The sequence below is a fragment of the Centruroides sculpturatus genome, unplaced genomic scaffold (assembly GCF_000671375.1).
Source record: "Centruroides sculpturatus isolate CEXI.00-Female unplaced genomic scaffold, Cexi_2.0 scaffold310, whole genome shotgun sequence".
Classification (NCBI taxonomy): Eukaryota; Metazoa; Arthropoda; class Arachnida; order Scorpiones; family Buthidae; genus Centruroides; species Centruroides sculpturatus.
In genome coordinates, this window is record NW_019386000.1 from 246,186 (window position 1) to 266,416 (window position 20,231).

The following is a 20,231-nucleotide window of genomic DNA, read 5'->3' on the forward strand; positions in this document are numbered from 1 at the left end:
CATTGTTTTGTGCTTGTTTCAGGCTTTGCCCCTCTTCAGTCAACTATAATACAATATATTTTTTTTTATCTATTACAGTAGAGAACTTACATAAAAAACAATGAGTACACAAACGATATATAGACATACTTTACCTTTGATTACATTTTGTATAATTTAAAATCTTGTAAAATCTGTTTTAATCTTTTTATGGTTAAACAAGTATACATTATAATTTAAAAACTTCCATAAACCTTCCCTTTTTTTGACACAATACGAGGATTACAAAGATACCTGTGCAAACGCCAGAAAAGGAAGGGGAGTATAAAGGGGGTGGAAACAACTAAAAATTTTTAATCGTTGTATTGTGTCAAAGAAAGGGAAGGTTTATGGAAGTTTTTAAATTATAATGTATACTGGTTTAACCATAAAAGGATTAAAGCAAATTTTACAAGATTTTAAATTATACAAAGTGTAACCAAAGGTACAGTACGTCTATATATCATTTGTGTACTCATTGTTTTTTATGTAAGTTCTCTACTGTAATAGATAAAAAATATATATTGTATTATAGTTGACTGAAGAGGGGCAAAGCCTGAAACAAGTACAAAACAATGTGCCGTATCGACTCAACAAATAAAGATATTAAATGGAAGACTTGCCATGTGTCTTTGGAATACAACACAATACTAGTGTTTACTATGCCAGAATTATAAAACAGGACACGGTTTCAAAAAACAAATAAAAAAATATAGTAACTACTCAATATCCTGCTAATCTACATCTTCTAATCCTGCTGTATCGATTAGGCTGACAATTTAGTCAACCTAATGATACAGCGATAGACTCTTCTCGCTGAGAATTCTTGGATACCTTCAGCCATAACGTCTTCCACATTTCGTTCATGCATTTCTCAGTTAATTCTTGCCAAGCGAAGTCAATATTGCCTATGGCATCCATAGTGTTGTTATTGCAGGTTTTTGGTGAGAGCCTTACCAACGATGATCTTCAAGAACTGGGAGAACAAGGAATGCGTGTAGAACTGGAAAACAGAGATTCTGAAAATGAAGAATCCAAAAAATTTCTCTACAGATTTCCTTAGTAAAAGTTTGGTAATAATAACTGAAATTTAATAAAAATTAAAATACATCTGGATACGAGTCCAATTTTGCTTGCCATGTCCAATCACCAGGAACAACTATTTCCATTGCAGAGACAACCTTTCTTTAGAATCAAGATGTATTTTACTTTTTATTACATAGTAATTCTGCCAGCCTTTTTCTACAAAAAAATAACTGAAATTGTTGATCAAATTGTAGCAAATGATCTAGATTTTGAAAGGGGTGCAAAAGCAAAACGAGGTGTTTTGGATGTGATCTTTTGCTACCAACATTTGCTTAAGCGACAAATGAAACTACACAATTTTATCGCAAAAAACAAGAATTTCAGAAAAGCCAGGACCTACATCACAAAAAATGAACTTTACATTTCTGTGTGCATATGTTTATATGTTATTTAACATATATTATTATGCAAATTAATATAAAAACAACTTAAAATTAAAGTAAAGTTTGTTTATTTTTGGTTGCATGTTCCCCTTTCCTTATTTACTCTATGTTAAAATGATCTTGTTTAACACTGTTTCGTTTAGCGCTTTGTCATCTAGGAATGCATCCCCCACATTAAGCAGGGTTCTTACTGTACAGTACATGGATGGGTCACTTACTAAGTCGTGGCAACATTTTTCTTCTGTGGAATTCCATGCTGCAATCCATATTTTCCAATGTACAACTATGACATTGAGACATATTGTTGCACAATGACACTGCTAGATGGTGTGGATGTTCCAAAATGTCAACGGAAGCAAAGCACAAAGTCAGTTGGTTTTCAACCGTCGTTCAGTATGGATGTGAGTCAAGTGGAACAATGTGTGTACATAATAATTGCAATGCTTCACAGGTAGAATGCAAGGGAATGTCATACACAACTCATAGAAGTTGTCAGTGAGCATACTCTTCCATACAGAACTATTGTAAGGTGGGTAGCAGCTTTTGAATATGGAAGAGCAGCAACTCAAACATGCCTTGTACTGGATGTTTTAGGACTGGTCATATCGATTGCTCTTGCTGTTATCGCCCATAGCTTAGAGCAGTGTTCCGCAACTGGTGTGCCTTCACAAGGTGTAAGGTGTAACGTGAACTTTTACATACAGTCGATCTCCCTATAAGATGGTAGATACATTCCGTTCTTTAAGAATCAATTTTGTAGGAATCACAGCCAATCACAGCCCGACACGTGTGAAGTTTACTGACTACGGCTGTTTGAAAGGTTTTCTTCCATAAAATTAATCGATTCTAGACTAATCCGACTCAACATTTCCAAAATACATATATTTTTTTTGGAAATAATCCATATAAACTACGCTNTAAATATTAACAATTTACAAATGGAATTTACAATTTACAAAATATTAATTATTTACAAATGGATCTCACATTATAATATGATTTAATTATTACAATAAGCGAGTAAAATATTTTCTACATCAGTGTATTTATTATGCATTTGGTAAGGTGTCAACTTACTTTGTGGCTATCTAGAATCAAATTTGATCTAAATCTTTATACTTTGTCATGAGTAATATAAATTGGGCCATTATTCTCAATCTCTCATTTATATTGGCCAACCCCATTGTGAGTCAGGCTCACTTGGAATGGGTAAAATTGTGACCAGCTGTTTTAATATGCTGATGCTTGACAATAATAAATCAACTTTCATGTTTTGGTTTGTCATTAAATTTAGCACATAGTTCATATTAATGTTGTATTTGAATGAATGTAGTTACATTGTGTGAAAAATTTCACATTATTTAATTTTCATATTATAAATGATATTTTGCTATTTTTCTAACACTTAGGTTCAGCCCAGTTCAACTCCCTCCATTACATCTCAGCTTACAGTGCAGAGTAATATTGCAGGTGGTGGCATTTCTCCAACTATAACAACCACATCTGGAACTACAAATAATCAAACAAATTTGCAATTTCAACAAAAAATGCGTCTCCATAAATTACAAGTTGAAAGGGAGCGTTTACGTGTACGTCAACAGGAGATACTTCGTCAGGTAAACTTTATTCTCCAATGAAAATCTTTACATTATAATTAGTGAAAAATCGTTTTGATTAAATATTAACGGACATTTAGATATATTTTTGTATTAAATAGTCTTCTTTTTATCTGATTGATATCTCTTAAAGATATACAGTAATATATGAAATATTCTGTTTAATTGTGTTTATCTTAACATTTCTAAACTGAAAATATAGAATATTAAAACACTAACTTTTAACTTCAGCTAACAAACTTGTTGGCTGAAGTAAAGGTTAATGTTTTAATAATGTTTGTATCTTGATCATAGATAACAAATTGCAGTTGTTTGATATCAGTGTTACATTTAATCATTTCATTTTTCATTCTTTTAAAAAAATGTATTGAGCAATTATTTCATTTTAATAATAATAATAAATTACATAATTCTATTAATAGTATCATATCATACACTTTTGAGGGGAATAATATTTTGGTGTGCTGTGTTGAGACATGTCATGGGTGTGCCGCGAATAGAAAAAGCTTGCGGAACACTGGCTTAGAGGATGACTAATGATGATCTCTGCAGGAGTTGGCAACACAAACAGGTATTGACCAGGCAACTGTGCATAAAATTTTACAAAATGATTGCACATGTGCAAAATTTCTGCCAAATGTGTGCCATACACACTGACAGAACTCCAAAGTGGACACATTATGAAACATGTTGTGTGAACCTGCAACGATAGGAACATGAAGGAGATGCCATGTTGAACAGGATCATTATCATTGACAAAACCTGGGCTAGGGCCTATGAATCTGAGCTCAAAGGTCAATCCACAGAATGGTGACACCCAGAATCATCATGAAAACACAAAGTTTGTCAAAGTCCATCTCCAGTGAAGTTAATGGTCATTTTGGCCTGTGACATTTAAGGAATTCTTTTACGTCATTTTGTTTCACATGGGCAAACTATCAATGCAGCCTACTATGTCACTTATCTTCAGAACCTATGTCACACAATCAGGGATAAATATCCTGAATTGTTGCACAATGCTATTATTCTTCACAATAATGCTACAGCCCATACTGCACAGTGTGTTAACAACTGTTTATAGTGCTGGAGATGGGAAGTACCTATAACATCCCCCTATTCCCCAGATCTTTCATCCTGTGATTACAATTTGACTGAGAAAGCTCTGTTGGATGAGAATCAATTCCATACATGAGAAGATATAGCCAATGCAGTGCAACATGAGATTACCAGATTGGACAATGGAAGAGCAGATGGTATTCATTGCTTTCTTCATCGTTGGCAGCAAATGATTGATTGCTTTGGCAATTACTTTGAAGGTTGTTAATGTGTGTGCAGACTAGTCTCAACATTATAAGGTATTTGCAATAAATGAAATGACTAGTTCCAGTTCTGTTTTTTGCATTTCCTCTCTTGTCTACAATACATCTAACAGACATTATTGGTAGAGTACATTGTGTCTTTTCATATGTGTATTTTGAAATGTTTGTATAACAATACATTTGTTTGTGCAAAAATTTTGCCATGACTTAGTAAGTGACCTACATATATATGGGAGTACTCATTAAAAGGTTAATGCCATATAAATAACTGTTATTGCCATTCAGAACTTACAGAAGACAATACTCTGTATTGAATATATACCTAAAATTCTATACAGTATTTATAGTCATTAACATGTATCATATGTAATCTGTTTAATAAATTTCATTTCATTATCCTGTGTCTTTCTTGATGTTACAACTTCTATAAACAGCAGTTTATAAATTTATTACAGTTTTATACTTTAATAATTAATTTGGTTAGAGGTAGGTGATTAAGCTGTCATCTCTTACTAATAGTAGCCTGATAATTTTGGCAAAGATTATTTGGCTTTAATCAATTAAAATTGGATTATGAATTGTTTATAATTATACTTTAATCTCTCATAAAAACTTTCATATGATTAAGTGTTTAAAAAAGTGGTTGTTAAAAAAATTATATTTATATTAAATGATATAAAAAGTTATATTAATTAGATATGTTACTGTGAAAGACCGAAATTAGAGAATGTCGATATTATCCGGTGAATGTCGACACATATAAAATACGTCGGTGAAAGACCAAATATTTTGTTATATTATTATACATTCGAACAATCGTCGGTGTATGTCGACAAGCACAGATAAGCTTTGGTGGAGGTTGAAACGACACCCGAGAAGCCAATGTCGATGGAGAGGCGACAGTCTGTCGCCAAATTCTTCACCGTTTCCTTCTGCTCAAATTGGTGATACTGTATGAATACAAGTCCCTGATGTTGACCGTGGCCGTACAGATGCCTGAAATGTGTTGGCAGTTGTTGTTAGAATAGAAGACTCCGACTTTTATAAATTAGCAAACAAAAATGATACCCTCAAGCAGCTTTATACCCGTAATCAGTTCGTAATTTGTAAAGAAAATTTTCCATAGGTAAGATTTCTTCTCAACAAATATCGCTGAGAGAAGCAGATGCAGCTAATTCGAAAAGTGGAGGGCAATGCTATACACGCTGTCATTGCAAAAAAAAGTGTTCCACGAATAAATGCAGTTGTAAAAGCAAGGGACTCTTGTGCAATTCAAAATGCCATAACAGTTTAAGTTGTTGCAATAAATAAGATTGTATAACGTTAATCACATAATTTATGTGCAAGTTTATTATTGTATTATTTTCTTTAATGATTAAGAATGTACTGTTTGTTTTAGGTTCAACAGTTTATTTACATGTACTTTACATTACTTAAGCTTTCTCCTATTTTCACATATTAAAAAGTTGCATTTTTGTTTTAACGTAATAAAAATATTTTTATTCAACATTCACCATCAGCACATTCTGAATGTCGACATTTGCCGGTGTAAGTGAGAAATAATGATATTTAGCAAATATTTCGGACATACACGAAATGACTGTGTGAATGTTGACATTCATCGGAGAATGTTGACATTTGCCAGATTTCGGTCATTCACAGTAACAGATATACATTTCTCTAATGAATAAAAATTTAGATTTTTATTTACTTATTAGGAGCTTTTTCCTGGATCCAAAATATCTATTAGTATTATGTTCATTTCAAATATTTTTCAAGTACAGTTTGAATTTTAAGTCAACTTAAAAACTTGTAATTATGAAATCATAACAATATGAAAATTAATAGATTTATTTATTAGGTTGTTGCAAATGAAATGGCCAATTTTTCCTTCTGACTTTGAACATTTATTAATTTAATTTAAAACTTACATATTCAATCAAAATTGTCTCCACCAACATTAATATACTTTTTCCAATGCAACAGAAATGTATTAACACCAATTTGATAGAAATCATAGGAATGAGAAGCCAAAAAGTTATTAAAGGTAATTTTTATTGCATCCTTTCCCTTGAAGACTTTCCTTGCCAAAAAACTGTCCAAATGTATTAAAAAAAGTGATAGTCTGTTGGCAAAAAGTCTGGAGAATAAGGTGGATGGAGAAAAATTTTATTTGAATACTTTCAATTGTGTGACAAATAGTTAACCCTTCGGTAAATGCGCCCACAGCAAATTGCCGCAAAATAAAAATAAAAAATCTTTTGTTTGATGTTGTACTTAATTATTGCAGAAGTATGTCATAGTATTCTCTCTTCATATTACATGATACAACATGTTTATGAAATTGGGTCAGTTATACTAACCGTTTAGTTGTTACTGGACTTTGAATCAAGTCGTACTTCATTTGCATTGTAACTGCCGCTATGTGCCCTGCCATGTAACTAAAATATCAGTATACTTTTATATTTATGTGTTTAATTTTTTTAATAAAGTATGTCAATATTTGCAAGTTTATTGAATAAATATATTAAATTAACACTGTCATAAGTTTCTATAAATTTTAAAAAATATATTAGTTTATATTTTTGGAAAAATATAAAGAAAACCAAGAGCCATGGCAAGAGGTGCAAAGTAGCAGCAAACAATTAGAATTTCTTTTATTTGAGGCATACACAAAAACAATAGGAAAAAATCAATTTGTCAGGAATGAGTAGAAATGTTTGCAAAAAGCATAGTAATATAGTGATTATATGTGCCATGTGTGAAGGTGAACATCACATGGATATAGAGTAACTTTTTTTTATTATCTAAATATTTTATAACCAATTTGTTCATTAAAATGTCATAAAATTAATTTTCTGGTATATCTGATTGATATTTTCAAAACAATAATTAATTATTGACTTAAATCAAGTAATATTACATATGTGATATAATTGCTGCGATGTGCCCTCTCATGAGCTTCTGAAAAGTGCGTTCACCAAAGGGTTAAAGAACTGCAGACTTTCAAATGATGCTCTTTATTTCTCACTGAGTTTGTGTGGTACCCATTTGTCGAGCTTCTTGACTTTCCCTAACATGTTTAGATGTCAAGAAATAGTTGAATAATGTCCAGTATTTTCAACCTTTCCATGATTTCTCAGAGGTGATGTTCTGATTCAATGATGATCTTCAATTCTGATTTTTGAGATTTGTATTCCTGGAATGAAATTTTTTGAACCAATGCCTGGTGGCCTGCTCACTCATAGAACCTTCATCAAAAGTTTTATTGGTATTTTGGATTGCTTTGGCTGCATTATGTCCCTGCTTATACTCGATAAAAAAACTTATTCAATTTCCTTTTCTCCATGCCGTCAGAAAAAGTACTCTTAAACATGAGGAACTGATAATATAAATGAAATTACATTTTTAAATTCACATATTATGTGTGTGCTCTTCCAATTGCAAACATACAGCATTGTTCACATGGAAAAAAGTTGAACTATAAGGCTGGAAAGTTTAAATTTTAAAAATCGGCCTTTTTATTTGCAATAACCCAATACAACAAAAGTATTGGGATATATTTATACTTAATTTCTAATTTGTGTATTAGAAGCATTCATTTATTTCAGTTCTAAGAAAAACTTGTTTACCTGTGAAAACACTGTTAACAGGTTTTCCAGCTTAATTACAACTGTTTATGAAAATAAAAAATGTCAACATTTAATGAATTGATAAGTTGTGAAAAGAAGCAAATTAAAAGTATCAATTCCTAAATATAGAAAGTCTCTATCAATCAGATATATTTTTCTTATCTTGAAATTTAGAGATTAGAAAACTTGGCTAATATCTTGCTGTTAAAGAATTTTGTGAACAATATCTTTTTGAGATGTAGGGATACTGCATCTAAACTGATATCGATACTAATATATAAAGCGAGAGTGTTTATTTGTTTGTGTGCTAGAGGTAATCTCAGAATTTACTGAGCTGATTTTTAAAACTTTTTCACTAATGAAAAGCTTATTCCTTTCAGATGAACATAGGCTATATATTATTTTTGTATTAGGAAAGGAAAATATACAAGAATAATGTTTTTACTGCTGCATTTGTTGTGCATCAATGTTTGTCTGTTCCATTCAAGTTCAATTGCCTTTGTCACCTGATGGGCTTTTTAAAACTTATTATCTTATATTTGAGGTTTTGGTTTTGATTCATGCAGTTTGGGTAGTTGTGTACATGCTTTGTTTATATTGTCTTGGTCATTTGTTTCTTATAATAATCTTGCAAAGGTTGCATGTCATATTTTTCTTTATTGTTTACTGATGAATATTGTTAGAATGTTTTACCACCATGCTGGACTGTCTGTTAAATGTGCAATAGGCTTAGTAAAGCACACAGCATGACTCAGAATAATGAAAAACAGCTATCAGTAATTATATCATTTTCCATATATACAGGTGATTATAGTCTCAATCCATTTTTTGTGAATAAGCTAACAAAATATGTATGTTGTGAAATATGCTGACCCAAGAAGAAAGAATCACTGTAATTTGTGCATGTTTGAGTGGATTAATATGTGCATGTGGAAGTAATGGCAAACTTCATCCAGAAATTCAGGAAGCCTGTCTCACCAGGGCCAAAATCAGATTATTGGTTAACAAATTCAAGCAAATGGGTAGTGTACACAATGTACAATGTTTCAGGAGTCCCACATGTTGGGCATAATTGCAGAGAATGCTACATCATCAAAATAAGAGGCTAAGTCTGGGAACCTAGTATGCCACAACTGACAGTGTAGAAGATCCTCCATTAAAAACTCACAAAATGTGCATATTGTATCCAAGACTATATGTGGTGCATTAAAAAAAATAAGAGGTATTATAACCTCTGATTTTTTTTTTCCACAAACTAATCACATGAAAACTGTGAAACTTGTATCACTTCTTAATGTAATCTCCCTGCATCTGTACACATTTTTCACAATGTCGATGCCATGATTCCGTGGCTACTGCGAACACTTCTTTAGGAGTCTGGTTTGACCACTGAAAAATTGCTTATGCAATAGCGGCACGACTAGTAAATGTGTGACCATGGAGAGCGTCGTTCATCGTTGGAAACAGCCAAAAGTCACTAAGGGCCAAGTCAGGTGAGTAGAGAGCATGAGAAATCACTTCAAAGTTGTTGTCATGAAGAAACTGCAGCATTGCATTTGCCCGATGTGCTGGTCTTTTCAGGTCTTCATGCAGGATTGTGTGCACAGATCCCACGAAAATGCCAACTTTGGAGGCAATGTGTTCATCATTCAGTGATCCTCCTCCAAAACAACTTTTTCTACTCACTCAATCATGTCGTCAGACCAGTTGGTGCAAGGCTGAGATTGTCTTGGTTTGTTGTCACATGGCATTCTGCCTTCTTTGAACTGTCGCACCCATGAATGCACATTAGATACATCCATGATACTATCACCACATGTCTCACTCAACTGGCAATGAATTTCAATCAGTGTCACACCACTCAAATGGAGAAAACAAATGATTACATGCTGTTCTTGTAATGAAAACGTCACCATTTTAAGTATCAAAAACAGTCCTCACTCTTGTTGTTGCCGCTAGAGTTCTGTGTGCCATACAGTGCAACCAGCTCTATCATGCATTCATGAGTGCATGCTTATTTTAAAACAAACCACATGTTTCCATCTGTTTCCAGTCCTGAGAAAAAAAAATCAGAGGTGTTATAACTTGAATGCACATTGTATTACCCATCAAGCAATGTGTCATGATCTCTTTAACTGGAAAATATTTGAATGGATTAATACACAAAAATACCATCGAATTTAGGAAGATTTGATGATATTTTTGTGTGTATTAATTCACTCAAATATGTACTGTACATGTACAAACCACAGTGATTCTCTCTTCTTGGATCAGCATTTTGCAAATAAATGATTTTGTTAGCATTTTCACAAAAATGGTACTTTATAATCATCTTGTATGTATAGCTTAATTTTTGTTTCTGTACATTCTTTCAAATATTTTAGAATAATTTTGTTTCTTAAATTTTATTATAAATCCTAAAAAGTATTTTCAACCAGAACAATGCTACATACTTTAAATCAGAATTATCAACCAAATAGCTTTAGGAGAAGAATACAAAAATAATACCAATCAGAAGTTCTGATTTTAATTCTGTAGAAAATTCTATAATGTAGAAAATTCATATTTTTGAACTGAAATGAGTGATAGAAAGATGCTAAATTTTTGAAATCAGTAGTGCCAACATAAATTGTACAGTCATTTCATATCAGAATTTTTTATTTAAAAAATTGACATTTACATTAGAATATATTAAATAATTGAATTTATTCTATTGAAGAAGCAATTTTTTTAATATAAACTTATATTTTACAAAAAAAATTGCAAAACATTTATTCACTGTTTGTGTAAAATCTCTCAATTATTTTAATATTAAATAATATTTTGATCAGTAATATCTAATGATCATTTTTAGAATAAATCTATTTAATTTTCATATTATAAATGATATTTTGCTATTTTTCTAACACTTAGGTTCAGCCCAGTTCAACTCCCTCCATTACATCTCAGCTTACAGTGCAGAGTAATATTGCAGGTGGTGGCATTTCTCCAACTATAACAACCACATCTGGAACTACAAATAATCAAACAAATTTGCAATTTCAACAAAAAATGCGTCTCCATAAATTACAAGTTGAAAGGGAGCGTTTACGTGTACGTCAACAGGAGATACTTCGTCAGGTAAACTTTATTCTCCAATGAAAATCTTTACATTATAATTAGTGAAAAATTGTTTTGATTAAATATTAACGGACATTTAGATATATTTTTGTATTAAATAGTCTTCTTTTTATCTGATTGATATCTCTTAAAGATATACAGTAATATATGAAATATTCTGTTTAATTGTGTTTATCTTAACATTTCTAAACTGAAAATATAGAATATTAAAACACTAACTTTTAACTTCAGCTAACAAACTTGTTGGCTGAAGTAAAGGTTAATGTTTTAATAATGTTTGTATCTTGATCATAGATAACAAATTGCAGTTGTTTGATATCAGTGTTACATTTAATCATTTCATTTTTCATTCTTTTAAAAAAATGTATTGAGCAATTATTTCATGCTATAAACATAGAATAGAAATTATTTTATTTTAAGTAAAAAAAATAAAATTTAATCATCAGTTATAACACCCTTGCCAGAAAAAAAAAGAAATGTCAGAGAAACTCTTATATTTGGTATAAAGTCAAGGAATCTGTTCATTTTTCTGGAAATTTTCAAACACTATAGTTGCCACCTGCTATCTTGAAACCAAAAACATTCTGCATTTGTGCAAGATTTTACACACCATCACTTTATTGTATTCTCACTATCCAGTGTATAAGTAGTAGTCCCTATTTATGGTGTTTATATCAAGCATAAACAAACAAAATAAGTTTGATTTAAATGTAATTTTTAAATTATTTGAAGTATATTTTTCAATTGTCAGCATTTTATAATGGAAAATTTCTCAAATCAAAATGATTGCATTTCCATGATTATGGCAAAGGATATGGCATTGTTTTGTAAGCTAGTAATGTTGGTGTCTCCCATCAATAATAATGTGAATACTCCAAAAAAAAAAAAAACTAATAAAAACTGACTAATTTCTGTATATTTTCAAAAATATGAACAAGAGAAGCCAATAAATTTACTATATTTAAGGTGATTTAACAATATATTACATGCTTGGCAGCACATATGCAAAATATTTTTGGTTTCAAATAGTGATGGACAAAGTAGTTACTTGTAAATAATAGTAACAGTTTGTTATCGTTATTTTAAAATAACTATTAAAAATAACAGGTGAAAATAACTTTCTAGTGTTGTACAATGGTTGATGACTCATTGGATTTGTGCAATCATTGGCAAAATGATTAATGGCTACATCTGACCTTAGGAAGGCTTCCATAAATTATGTAACACTAAGAGGGTGGATGGGTGCTGTGAGATCTGAATTACCCCTGGGTCTAATTAACAATTTAAATATAACGTTAAAATTATAAAGTAAAATATTTCATTTTGGTGTGAAAATATCATTTTTCTAATGTGGGAAAACTGATAAAAGAGCCACTTCCTTTAACGGAAGTAGACACATCCTTTTGTTTTCCCCTTATTTATCACAAATCTCACCACACTGGGAATTGTCGACCCCTCAATAATTCCCCTTTTCATCCATTCACGTGAGAGAAGACAAATAAGCTGATTGGTCATAAATCATGAGATATAGTCAAAGATTTGCATGATTCGGGGAGAACATCAGGGAATCTCAGATTGGAAAGAAGTTTCCATATTGTCTCCCTAAGGCCAACGTCCTTAGTTAGGAGTACATCGAGGAGAGACGTCTCCCACATATTGTCTCCATAAGGCCAACATCCATAGTCGTATGCAATCGAGTATAATAATGAGTTAATTTAGGAGAAAAGAAAAAACTTTTAATATTGTGCCAAATCTAGACCTCTCCATGGAATGAAGTAGGATCCTAAAATACAGAAGACGACCAAGATAAAGTAAATTGAGGTAGTATGATTATAAATGAATTTGTGAGCGCTCTCTCTCGAAGCATATATTTTAATTAATTCATTGTCTCATTCGTTTAATTTTATTTTTGAATAATTCCATTTGTGTAATTTTGTTTACTTTTATTTTATTAAATCTTTTATTATATGTTAAAGAAATGTCTCTTATTTGTTATCTGAATCACATCCATATTATCTCCAAAGGCGTATTAATCCGCGTATCTAAATTTGATTAACTGGTCTTGGGAACCTGACGAGGAAGAAGGTGAATTTGCCAAATTCCACTTTAAATTAAACATTCAACTGTAAGTCAGCACTCGAATTTCCTAAAATTAGGAAAAGCCATTCTTTTGGACAACTGGAGGACTAGTTTTACAAACTAGAAGCCGATTAAGTGATACAAGGGTAATAAACTACTCTGTACCCCCGGCTAGAATCTCACAGTGCCTATATCAGCATTATGGAGCATTGTGTGGAATACGGTGTTATTTATACAGTGTTACATGACTCTATGTAATATCTGAAGTTACAGAATTTTTTTTTTTTTTTGGTAGGAAAGTAAATGTAGAGAATCCAGTCTTCATTCACAGATTTCTTCCCGCCAGTTCGTTGTACCAAATTGAATCAATCAAATATCTTAGCAAAAACCAAACTTTAATCACACTTGATTGTGTATGATAGAACTCGATCCTATGCAATTAATGAGATTTTCCTTATCTTTCCTTGCCCACTTTCAAACTCTACCACTTCTCCTCCCTCCACTAACTTTACTGTCCTTCCACCTCTACTCTCTCCACTAACTTTACTGTCCTTCCACCTCTACTCTCTCTCTCCTTCTTCCACTCTTGTACCTCTCTCCCTGTTTTTCATGTCATATCTCCCCCTTTTTTACAACCCTTTGTTTACCCTTGTTTATTACTTTTACGACTGCTTGTAAAGAGGTTGGATATGGGCCAACAAGACCACAGTAGGGTGAAAGAGTAGGTTCAATATCATTACAGTAAAGAAATTTCTGTTTTCCTTATAATTAGAAAAATTCAAATCAGTTATCTTGCTTATTCATAAGTAGTGGCGTCAAGATAATTGGTTTGAAGTTTCTTCCTGTGTTAGCGATGTAAATTACCAAACCAAAATTGGTGACTCGCATGCACATTTTAAAAAGAATGAATTACTTTATTTTAAATATACACTTATTTATTTGACTTGTACACAGTTTCAAGATCAAATAGTGTGTAATTTACTATATTTATTTGCATAAACATTATAAATTAGTTTGAATCTGTTATATAAATGAAGGCTATAAATCTTATTGATGATGACAATTCATCATAAAAACGAGCTAAATTCATCAATAATGGGAAAAAATATAATATATTATGACAGAATTTGTGATGTCATTGTCTAATTTTGCTGTTGTGAGAATGCTTTGCATTGCATAAATTGTTAGTGCATTGTTATTAAAAAAAATTATTATTATTATTATGAAAGAATAATGTTTGACTGAAATTTTTCAAAATACTCCAAGATTTAATTTCATTTTGAATCAAAAACAGTACATGAAGTATTAAAATTCATCACTGTGACTACCCTTGCATTTGAATTTTACCATTCTTCTACAGGATGTCTTAAATCAACTTCCTATTGGTTAAATTCTATTCTTGCCATTCATTGTCGAGGTGAAAATCCTGTTCCAATCAATTGTGAGCAAGTCTGTTCCAAAATGACATCATGATGACAAACAAATACATAGTCATTACATCTGTGGAATCTATCAGAATGAGAAACATACTAGATTTAAACAGCCTTATTTTACACAGTTTCAAAATAACACAGCTTTATAATGCAAATAACTTTTGTAAAAGAATTAAAATTAGGCTTCATTCAAGTTATTGCATTATAAAGCTCTTATTTTGAAACTGTAAAATAAGGCTGTCTAAATCTAGTCTGTTTCTCATTCTGACAGATTCCACAGATGTAATGACACTATGTATTTGCCATTATGATGTCATTTTGGAACAGACTTGGTTCACAATTGATAGATATATTAAGAAAGAAAATGTAATTAATTTCCGTTAAAATGCCTTTTTTTTTAAGAAAGTATGTTTGATAATTATAAAGTTATTTATCAAAATCTTCAATGCATATAGATTTAGAAAATAAAGATTTTCCTGCATTCATTTACTTCAAAATTTTATAATAAATTTAATTAACGTAGAAAATAAACGACATATATGCATAAGCACATATAAGTATGTGTAAAAAGTGTATTTTGTTTTTGTATAAAAATTTACTCTCAAGTCTAAAAGCCAAGAGAAGAGAATTAAGAGATTTTTATTATAATACCAAATATCAAATATATCTTTCTAGTAGTTAGATTTTATGTGAAATAATTTTTTCTTCATCTAACATAAAACTCTGTTAGTTGTCGGTTTATAATACTAAAATAGCAACAAAAGTTTATGGGGAAAATATGTTGTGGAAGTCCGGGAATGTAAGAGTTGAGTGAAAAGAGGAACCCTGTATAATCATTATCATCTGAATATTTTGTTTAATATGTTAAAATTGAATAATTTCAATATGTAATAATGTTTGATAAAATTGTAAAATCTGCAAAATTCGTCTTAATGAAATTTTTGATTAAAAGATAATTTATAGCATGTTTTAATTTAATTTATTGTAATAATTTGAAAATAGTTTGTTTTAAATTATTCAAATAAATTTTAAGATTTAAAACAGGGATTTCCAGCAAGTAAGTATTGACTCCTGAAGGTCATTCAACTTAAAAGAGGAGTCAATACATGTCAGGGATCAAACAGAGATCAGCAGTCAAATTGTATATATATATATAATATTACATACATACAAACACATACAGTAATTTACTCATTAATTAACTGATTGATATACACAAAACTAAAATAAAAATAACAAATTGATATAGTGATTGTTATTTATTTGTGTAATTATTTTAAATTTTAAATAGTTAGTTGTTAGCAAAATTTTCTTATCTGTCCATTGAAACTAAAATGTATATATTTTTTACATGTGGGTTCAGTGAAGAAAACATATTATATACAGTTATCAGGTGAAAAAAGTTGGAAACCCCTGATTTAAAACAAGTATATTCTATAATTTTTAATACTAAAATAAAATTATTTTGATTGAATAGTTGTTATACCTGAATAAAAACATGTACAAGTTAGTATTAAAAAATTAGATTTCATTGTTTTGTACTCATTCATAATTTCTATTACATTTTTGGTTTTAATAACTTGTAAGCTATTCTAAAAATATTTCATTCCAAAATCAGTATATTGTAATAAGACTAACAATAATACATTATTAAAATAGTTGCAAAAATTAGGTAAGCAAAATATTTTAATAAAGATAAATATGACAAATGAAAGTTAATATAGAATTTCTTTGAAATAACTTTTCTGTTATTGTAACAAATATTACAAACTATAACATTTTATTACTGGCTTACAACAGTACCAATAACCATGATAATCAAACTATAATTAAAATCCTGAAATATGACAACCCATTTAATGATTATTAAATTGCAGTGGCGTAGCGTGGGTGTCAGCCGCCCGGGGCGGAGGAAAATTTCGCTGCCCCTTATTTAGGTATCTCAATTTAAAAGAATAAAATTCAGTTTTGTCACAGAATAAGTAATGAAAAATTCCGTGCTAGTGTTGCCTTCTTTTTAAAATCGCCGACCCTGACGGCAGGTGAGGTTTGTTCGAACAGAAGTTCCTGACGCATGCACAATGTCATTTTGCAATGAAGAAGAATTTGCAGTGCATGCTGGTTCTAAATCAGTTACAGTTAGTGACTAGGGAGACTTGGGTAGGAGTAATGTAAGTAATCTAGATGACTTAGCCGTATTGGATATTGGAGGTGTATATGAGTACGAATGAATCCTACAAGCAAAAAAAAAAAACAAAAAAAAAAGGTTGGCAGGTTGCGCACAATATCCCTGGACGACGAGTCAGATGGTAACACTATTCCCTCTATTCTGTGCTCATTTCAATCGGTCCGAATCGTAGACGAAAATATGAAATAAAATGGTTCAAATTCTTACAAGATATTATTATTATTATTTATTGTCAAATTTTGCCACCCCGTAAAAAGTGCCGCCCGGGCGGGCCACCCCTGCCTCACCCCCTACGCTACACTACTGTTAAATTGTAAATTATCAATAGTAGTTGGCATAAAAAATACTTGTACGTTATTAAGAGGAACAATTTTATGTGTTAATTTTAGATATTCAATGATTTGGATTTACAATCATAAGTTTTTGGATTTATACAGTTGAATGTGAATTCAAACATTCTAGGGTTAAACAGTTTTTAAAAAAAATTGCAAATAAGATTAGTTATTTTAAATAAAATATGAAGGAATTTTTATAATTTATTCAAAACATTTTATTTGCATTACACTTTGATTGTATTTATCTGATTCAAATTACCTGCACAATGTCCATTTTGTGAAGTTATTTTATGGAAAAATATATTAGCTTTAATTCAGTTGCAAATTATTTTTGTGTGTGAAATAGCTAAATAATTGGTGGAGCTGAGTAATATTTAGTTAAGGAATTATGAATGCAATTGCAATTATTTCCTTTGAGAACGGCATACTTGGACCCAAAAAAAATGTTAAAAAGAACAAAGACTACATTTATATTTAAATTAAAATTTGAAAAAAAAAACATATATAACAAAATAAAAAGTTCTACAGTTTAAAATACCACAAATTTTGAGTACAAGTATATGTGTATGAAAATGACCCACATTATTAATGAATGTTTCTGATGCTCTTTCTTCCTGTGTTTGCATATTCTCTCCCCCATCAATTATGCATGCAGTAAATTATTGTAATAGTTTTATCAAAGATGTTTGTATAATCAATTAATCCTTTATTAAATCATATAGGGTTATTCTATCATCAGAGTTACAGGAAAACCAAAGAATTGCTGAAATTGGCTCTAACTATAGATTGGGTTTTTGAATTGATATTTATATATACAAAAATTACATTTTAAATCTTGTAAACAATAAACAAACTTGAAGAAATTGTAAATTGTTTATAGATATGTGAAATCCAGAATTTACACCAATTTTTTTTCCTGATCAATGCCCCTTTTTACTAAAGAATGGTTAAATTCCCAAAGAAACAACATTGCTAGTGTTGAAAAAACTGAAAAAGAGATTTTAACCTCCCCTTTTGTCAAGGTGAACATTCGCACATCTTGATACCTATTCCCACACTACAAGACTTAAAGTTTACAGTTACCATACAATTTCGTCATTTTATGTGTTCTGGGGACATCTTTGACCTCCCTGCACACCTTTACCTCTCAACTAATTAGTCACATGACAGTTTTCTCATCATGAAATGATAAAAACCACTTCCCTCCCCCTTCCAGGGTGTTGCTCGTCGACAGTAGACATGCCACATACCCGAGGATTAATCTATAACTTTGTGCCCTGATTTAATCATTTACATCTCGGTGGATTACTTTATTCTTTTGGATATCCAAATTCATAAAGAGGTATGAAACAAACTTCTGTGAACTCTCTCTCGTCCCCATCGTGTTTTAGGGACTCAGGAAATTTGTTCAGAATTTCTTTATGATAGATCATTGTATCGTATATGTAGGTAACCAATAAATCATTGTTTTCTTGTTAATTGGTGTCTTCCTTTACTCGTATGAAGCCTTACCGACATCACTCCTCCCTCCTACACTCGACCAGACAAAAGAAAATAGTCCTGTCCCCTCAGGATAAACTGAAGAAAAATTAAGCTATTTCTGACTAGTGGGCAGGTAACTCCGACTTGATAGCAGATCCAAGGAGGTACGATGTTGTCATACCCTCTCTCAGTCCTCACAGATATAAAGATGCTTCTGGTAAAAATAAATTATAGGTAATATATTACACATTTTAGAGAGACTGGTTTGTTTTCTCAGCTGATTTTCATTCTACTGATAATATTGTAAAAACTTGGGAATTTAAATGTGTATATTCTGATCTGTTGTCTTTAGAGAAATATAGTTTTTATGATGTTGCTTTGATAAATGAAAATTCTTATTATAAAATTTAGAAGTTAAATTATTACTCACTTTCCTTATTACTTCAGTTACATTTAAATAAGCTTCAATTAAGATTTAAGAATCAAATTGTCTTGTTTGTGGAAAAAAGTTTTATTTTTTGTAATAGATCAAAGATGTTTGTATGTTGTTCATCAATGTGATATAACCATTAAAGAAAATATTTAAGAATTTAATGTAATTTTTTCCTCATTTAATGGCAGAAATAAGGCACTAGTGTTAAAAATGATTATCATTTTTGAACATTTTTTTAATAGCGGTATAGAAAAAATATGTTTTGGAATATATTTAAAAATTTGTGAAATAGGTTATGTATTAATGTGATAAGTAAAATGAGTCAAAAAGCATAAGTGATGACTGAACTTAAGAGAAAAAACTTGAGCTAAATATTTTATAGAGTTAACTTTGGAGGATTTTTATATAAAATTTAATTATACAAAAAGATAGAAATAAAAGTTGATTTTTGTGTGACAAAATTTCAAGGAAGATTATATTTTTCTCTTTCAATAGAAGATTTAGTTAATTATTATTTTAAATTCATTACTTATTATAAATCTAAATATATAAAATTACTTGTCCTGACTGACTGACTGAGTGATTGACTGATTGATTCATCATCGCCCAGAGCAAATAACTAAACCTAAGAGGTGAAATTTTGTACACAGGGTACGTCATGAAAACGCAAACTAAGAAGGAATTTTTCGAAATTTCCCCTGCAGGGGGAGAGAGAGAGAGAGAGAGAGGATTAAGGCTCAACCTGAAGAACTATTTTAGATGTGATTTTTTGTTTTCAACTACGTTTAGTCTTCATTGAGTACTTAGCTGTATTAAATTGATAACATTTCAGACATTATTATAAATATCTTTATAAATTTTGATTTTTTAACCAAATGTTTGAACCGTTTTAAATTTGAATTTGTTATTGCATATTGGTTCGATTATAGAATGATTGTAAACATTCCAGAAAATTGATCAAATTGAAAATAGTTTGTTTGATTCTCAGCGGTAGGTGTTATATAACAATTACTATGATTGTTGAAATACCGAATATAAATGGTGTTTGCTTGCAAAATCCGCACATGCGAAGTCGCGGGTAACAGCCAGTAATAAAATAATTTTGAT

At 30.7% G+C, this 20,231-nt stretch overlaps 1 protein-coding gene across 1 annotated transcript in view; it reads left to right on the forward strand.

Annotated features, from left to right (window-relative positions):
• Positions 1-20,231, forward strand: part of LOC111613027 (transcriptional coactivator YAP1-like) — a 128,803-nt gene that overhangs the window by 77,360 nt on the left and 31,212 nt on the right. The window contains exon 5 of the mRNA XM_023354327.1: positions 2,897-3,103. Coding sequence (XP_023210095.1) covers positions 2,897-3,103 — 207 coding nt within the window. The remainder of the gene's footprint in view (positions 1-2,896; positions 3,104-20,231) is intronic.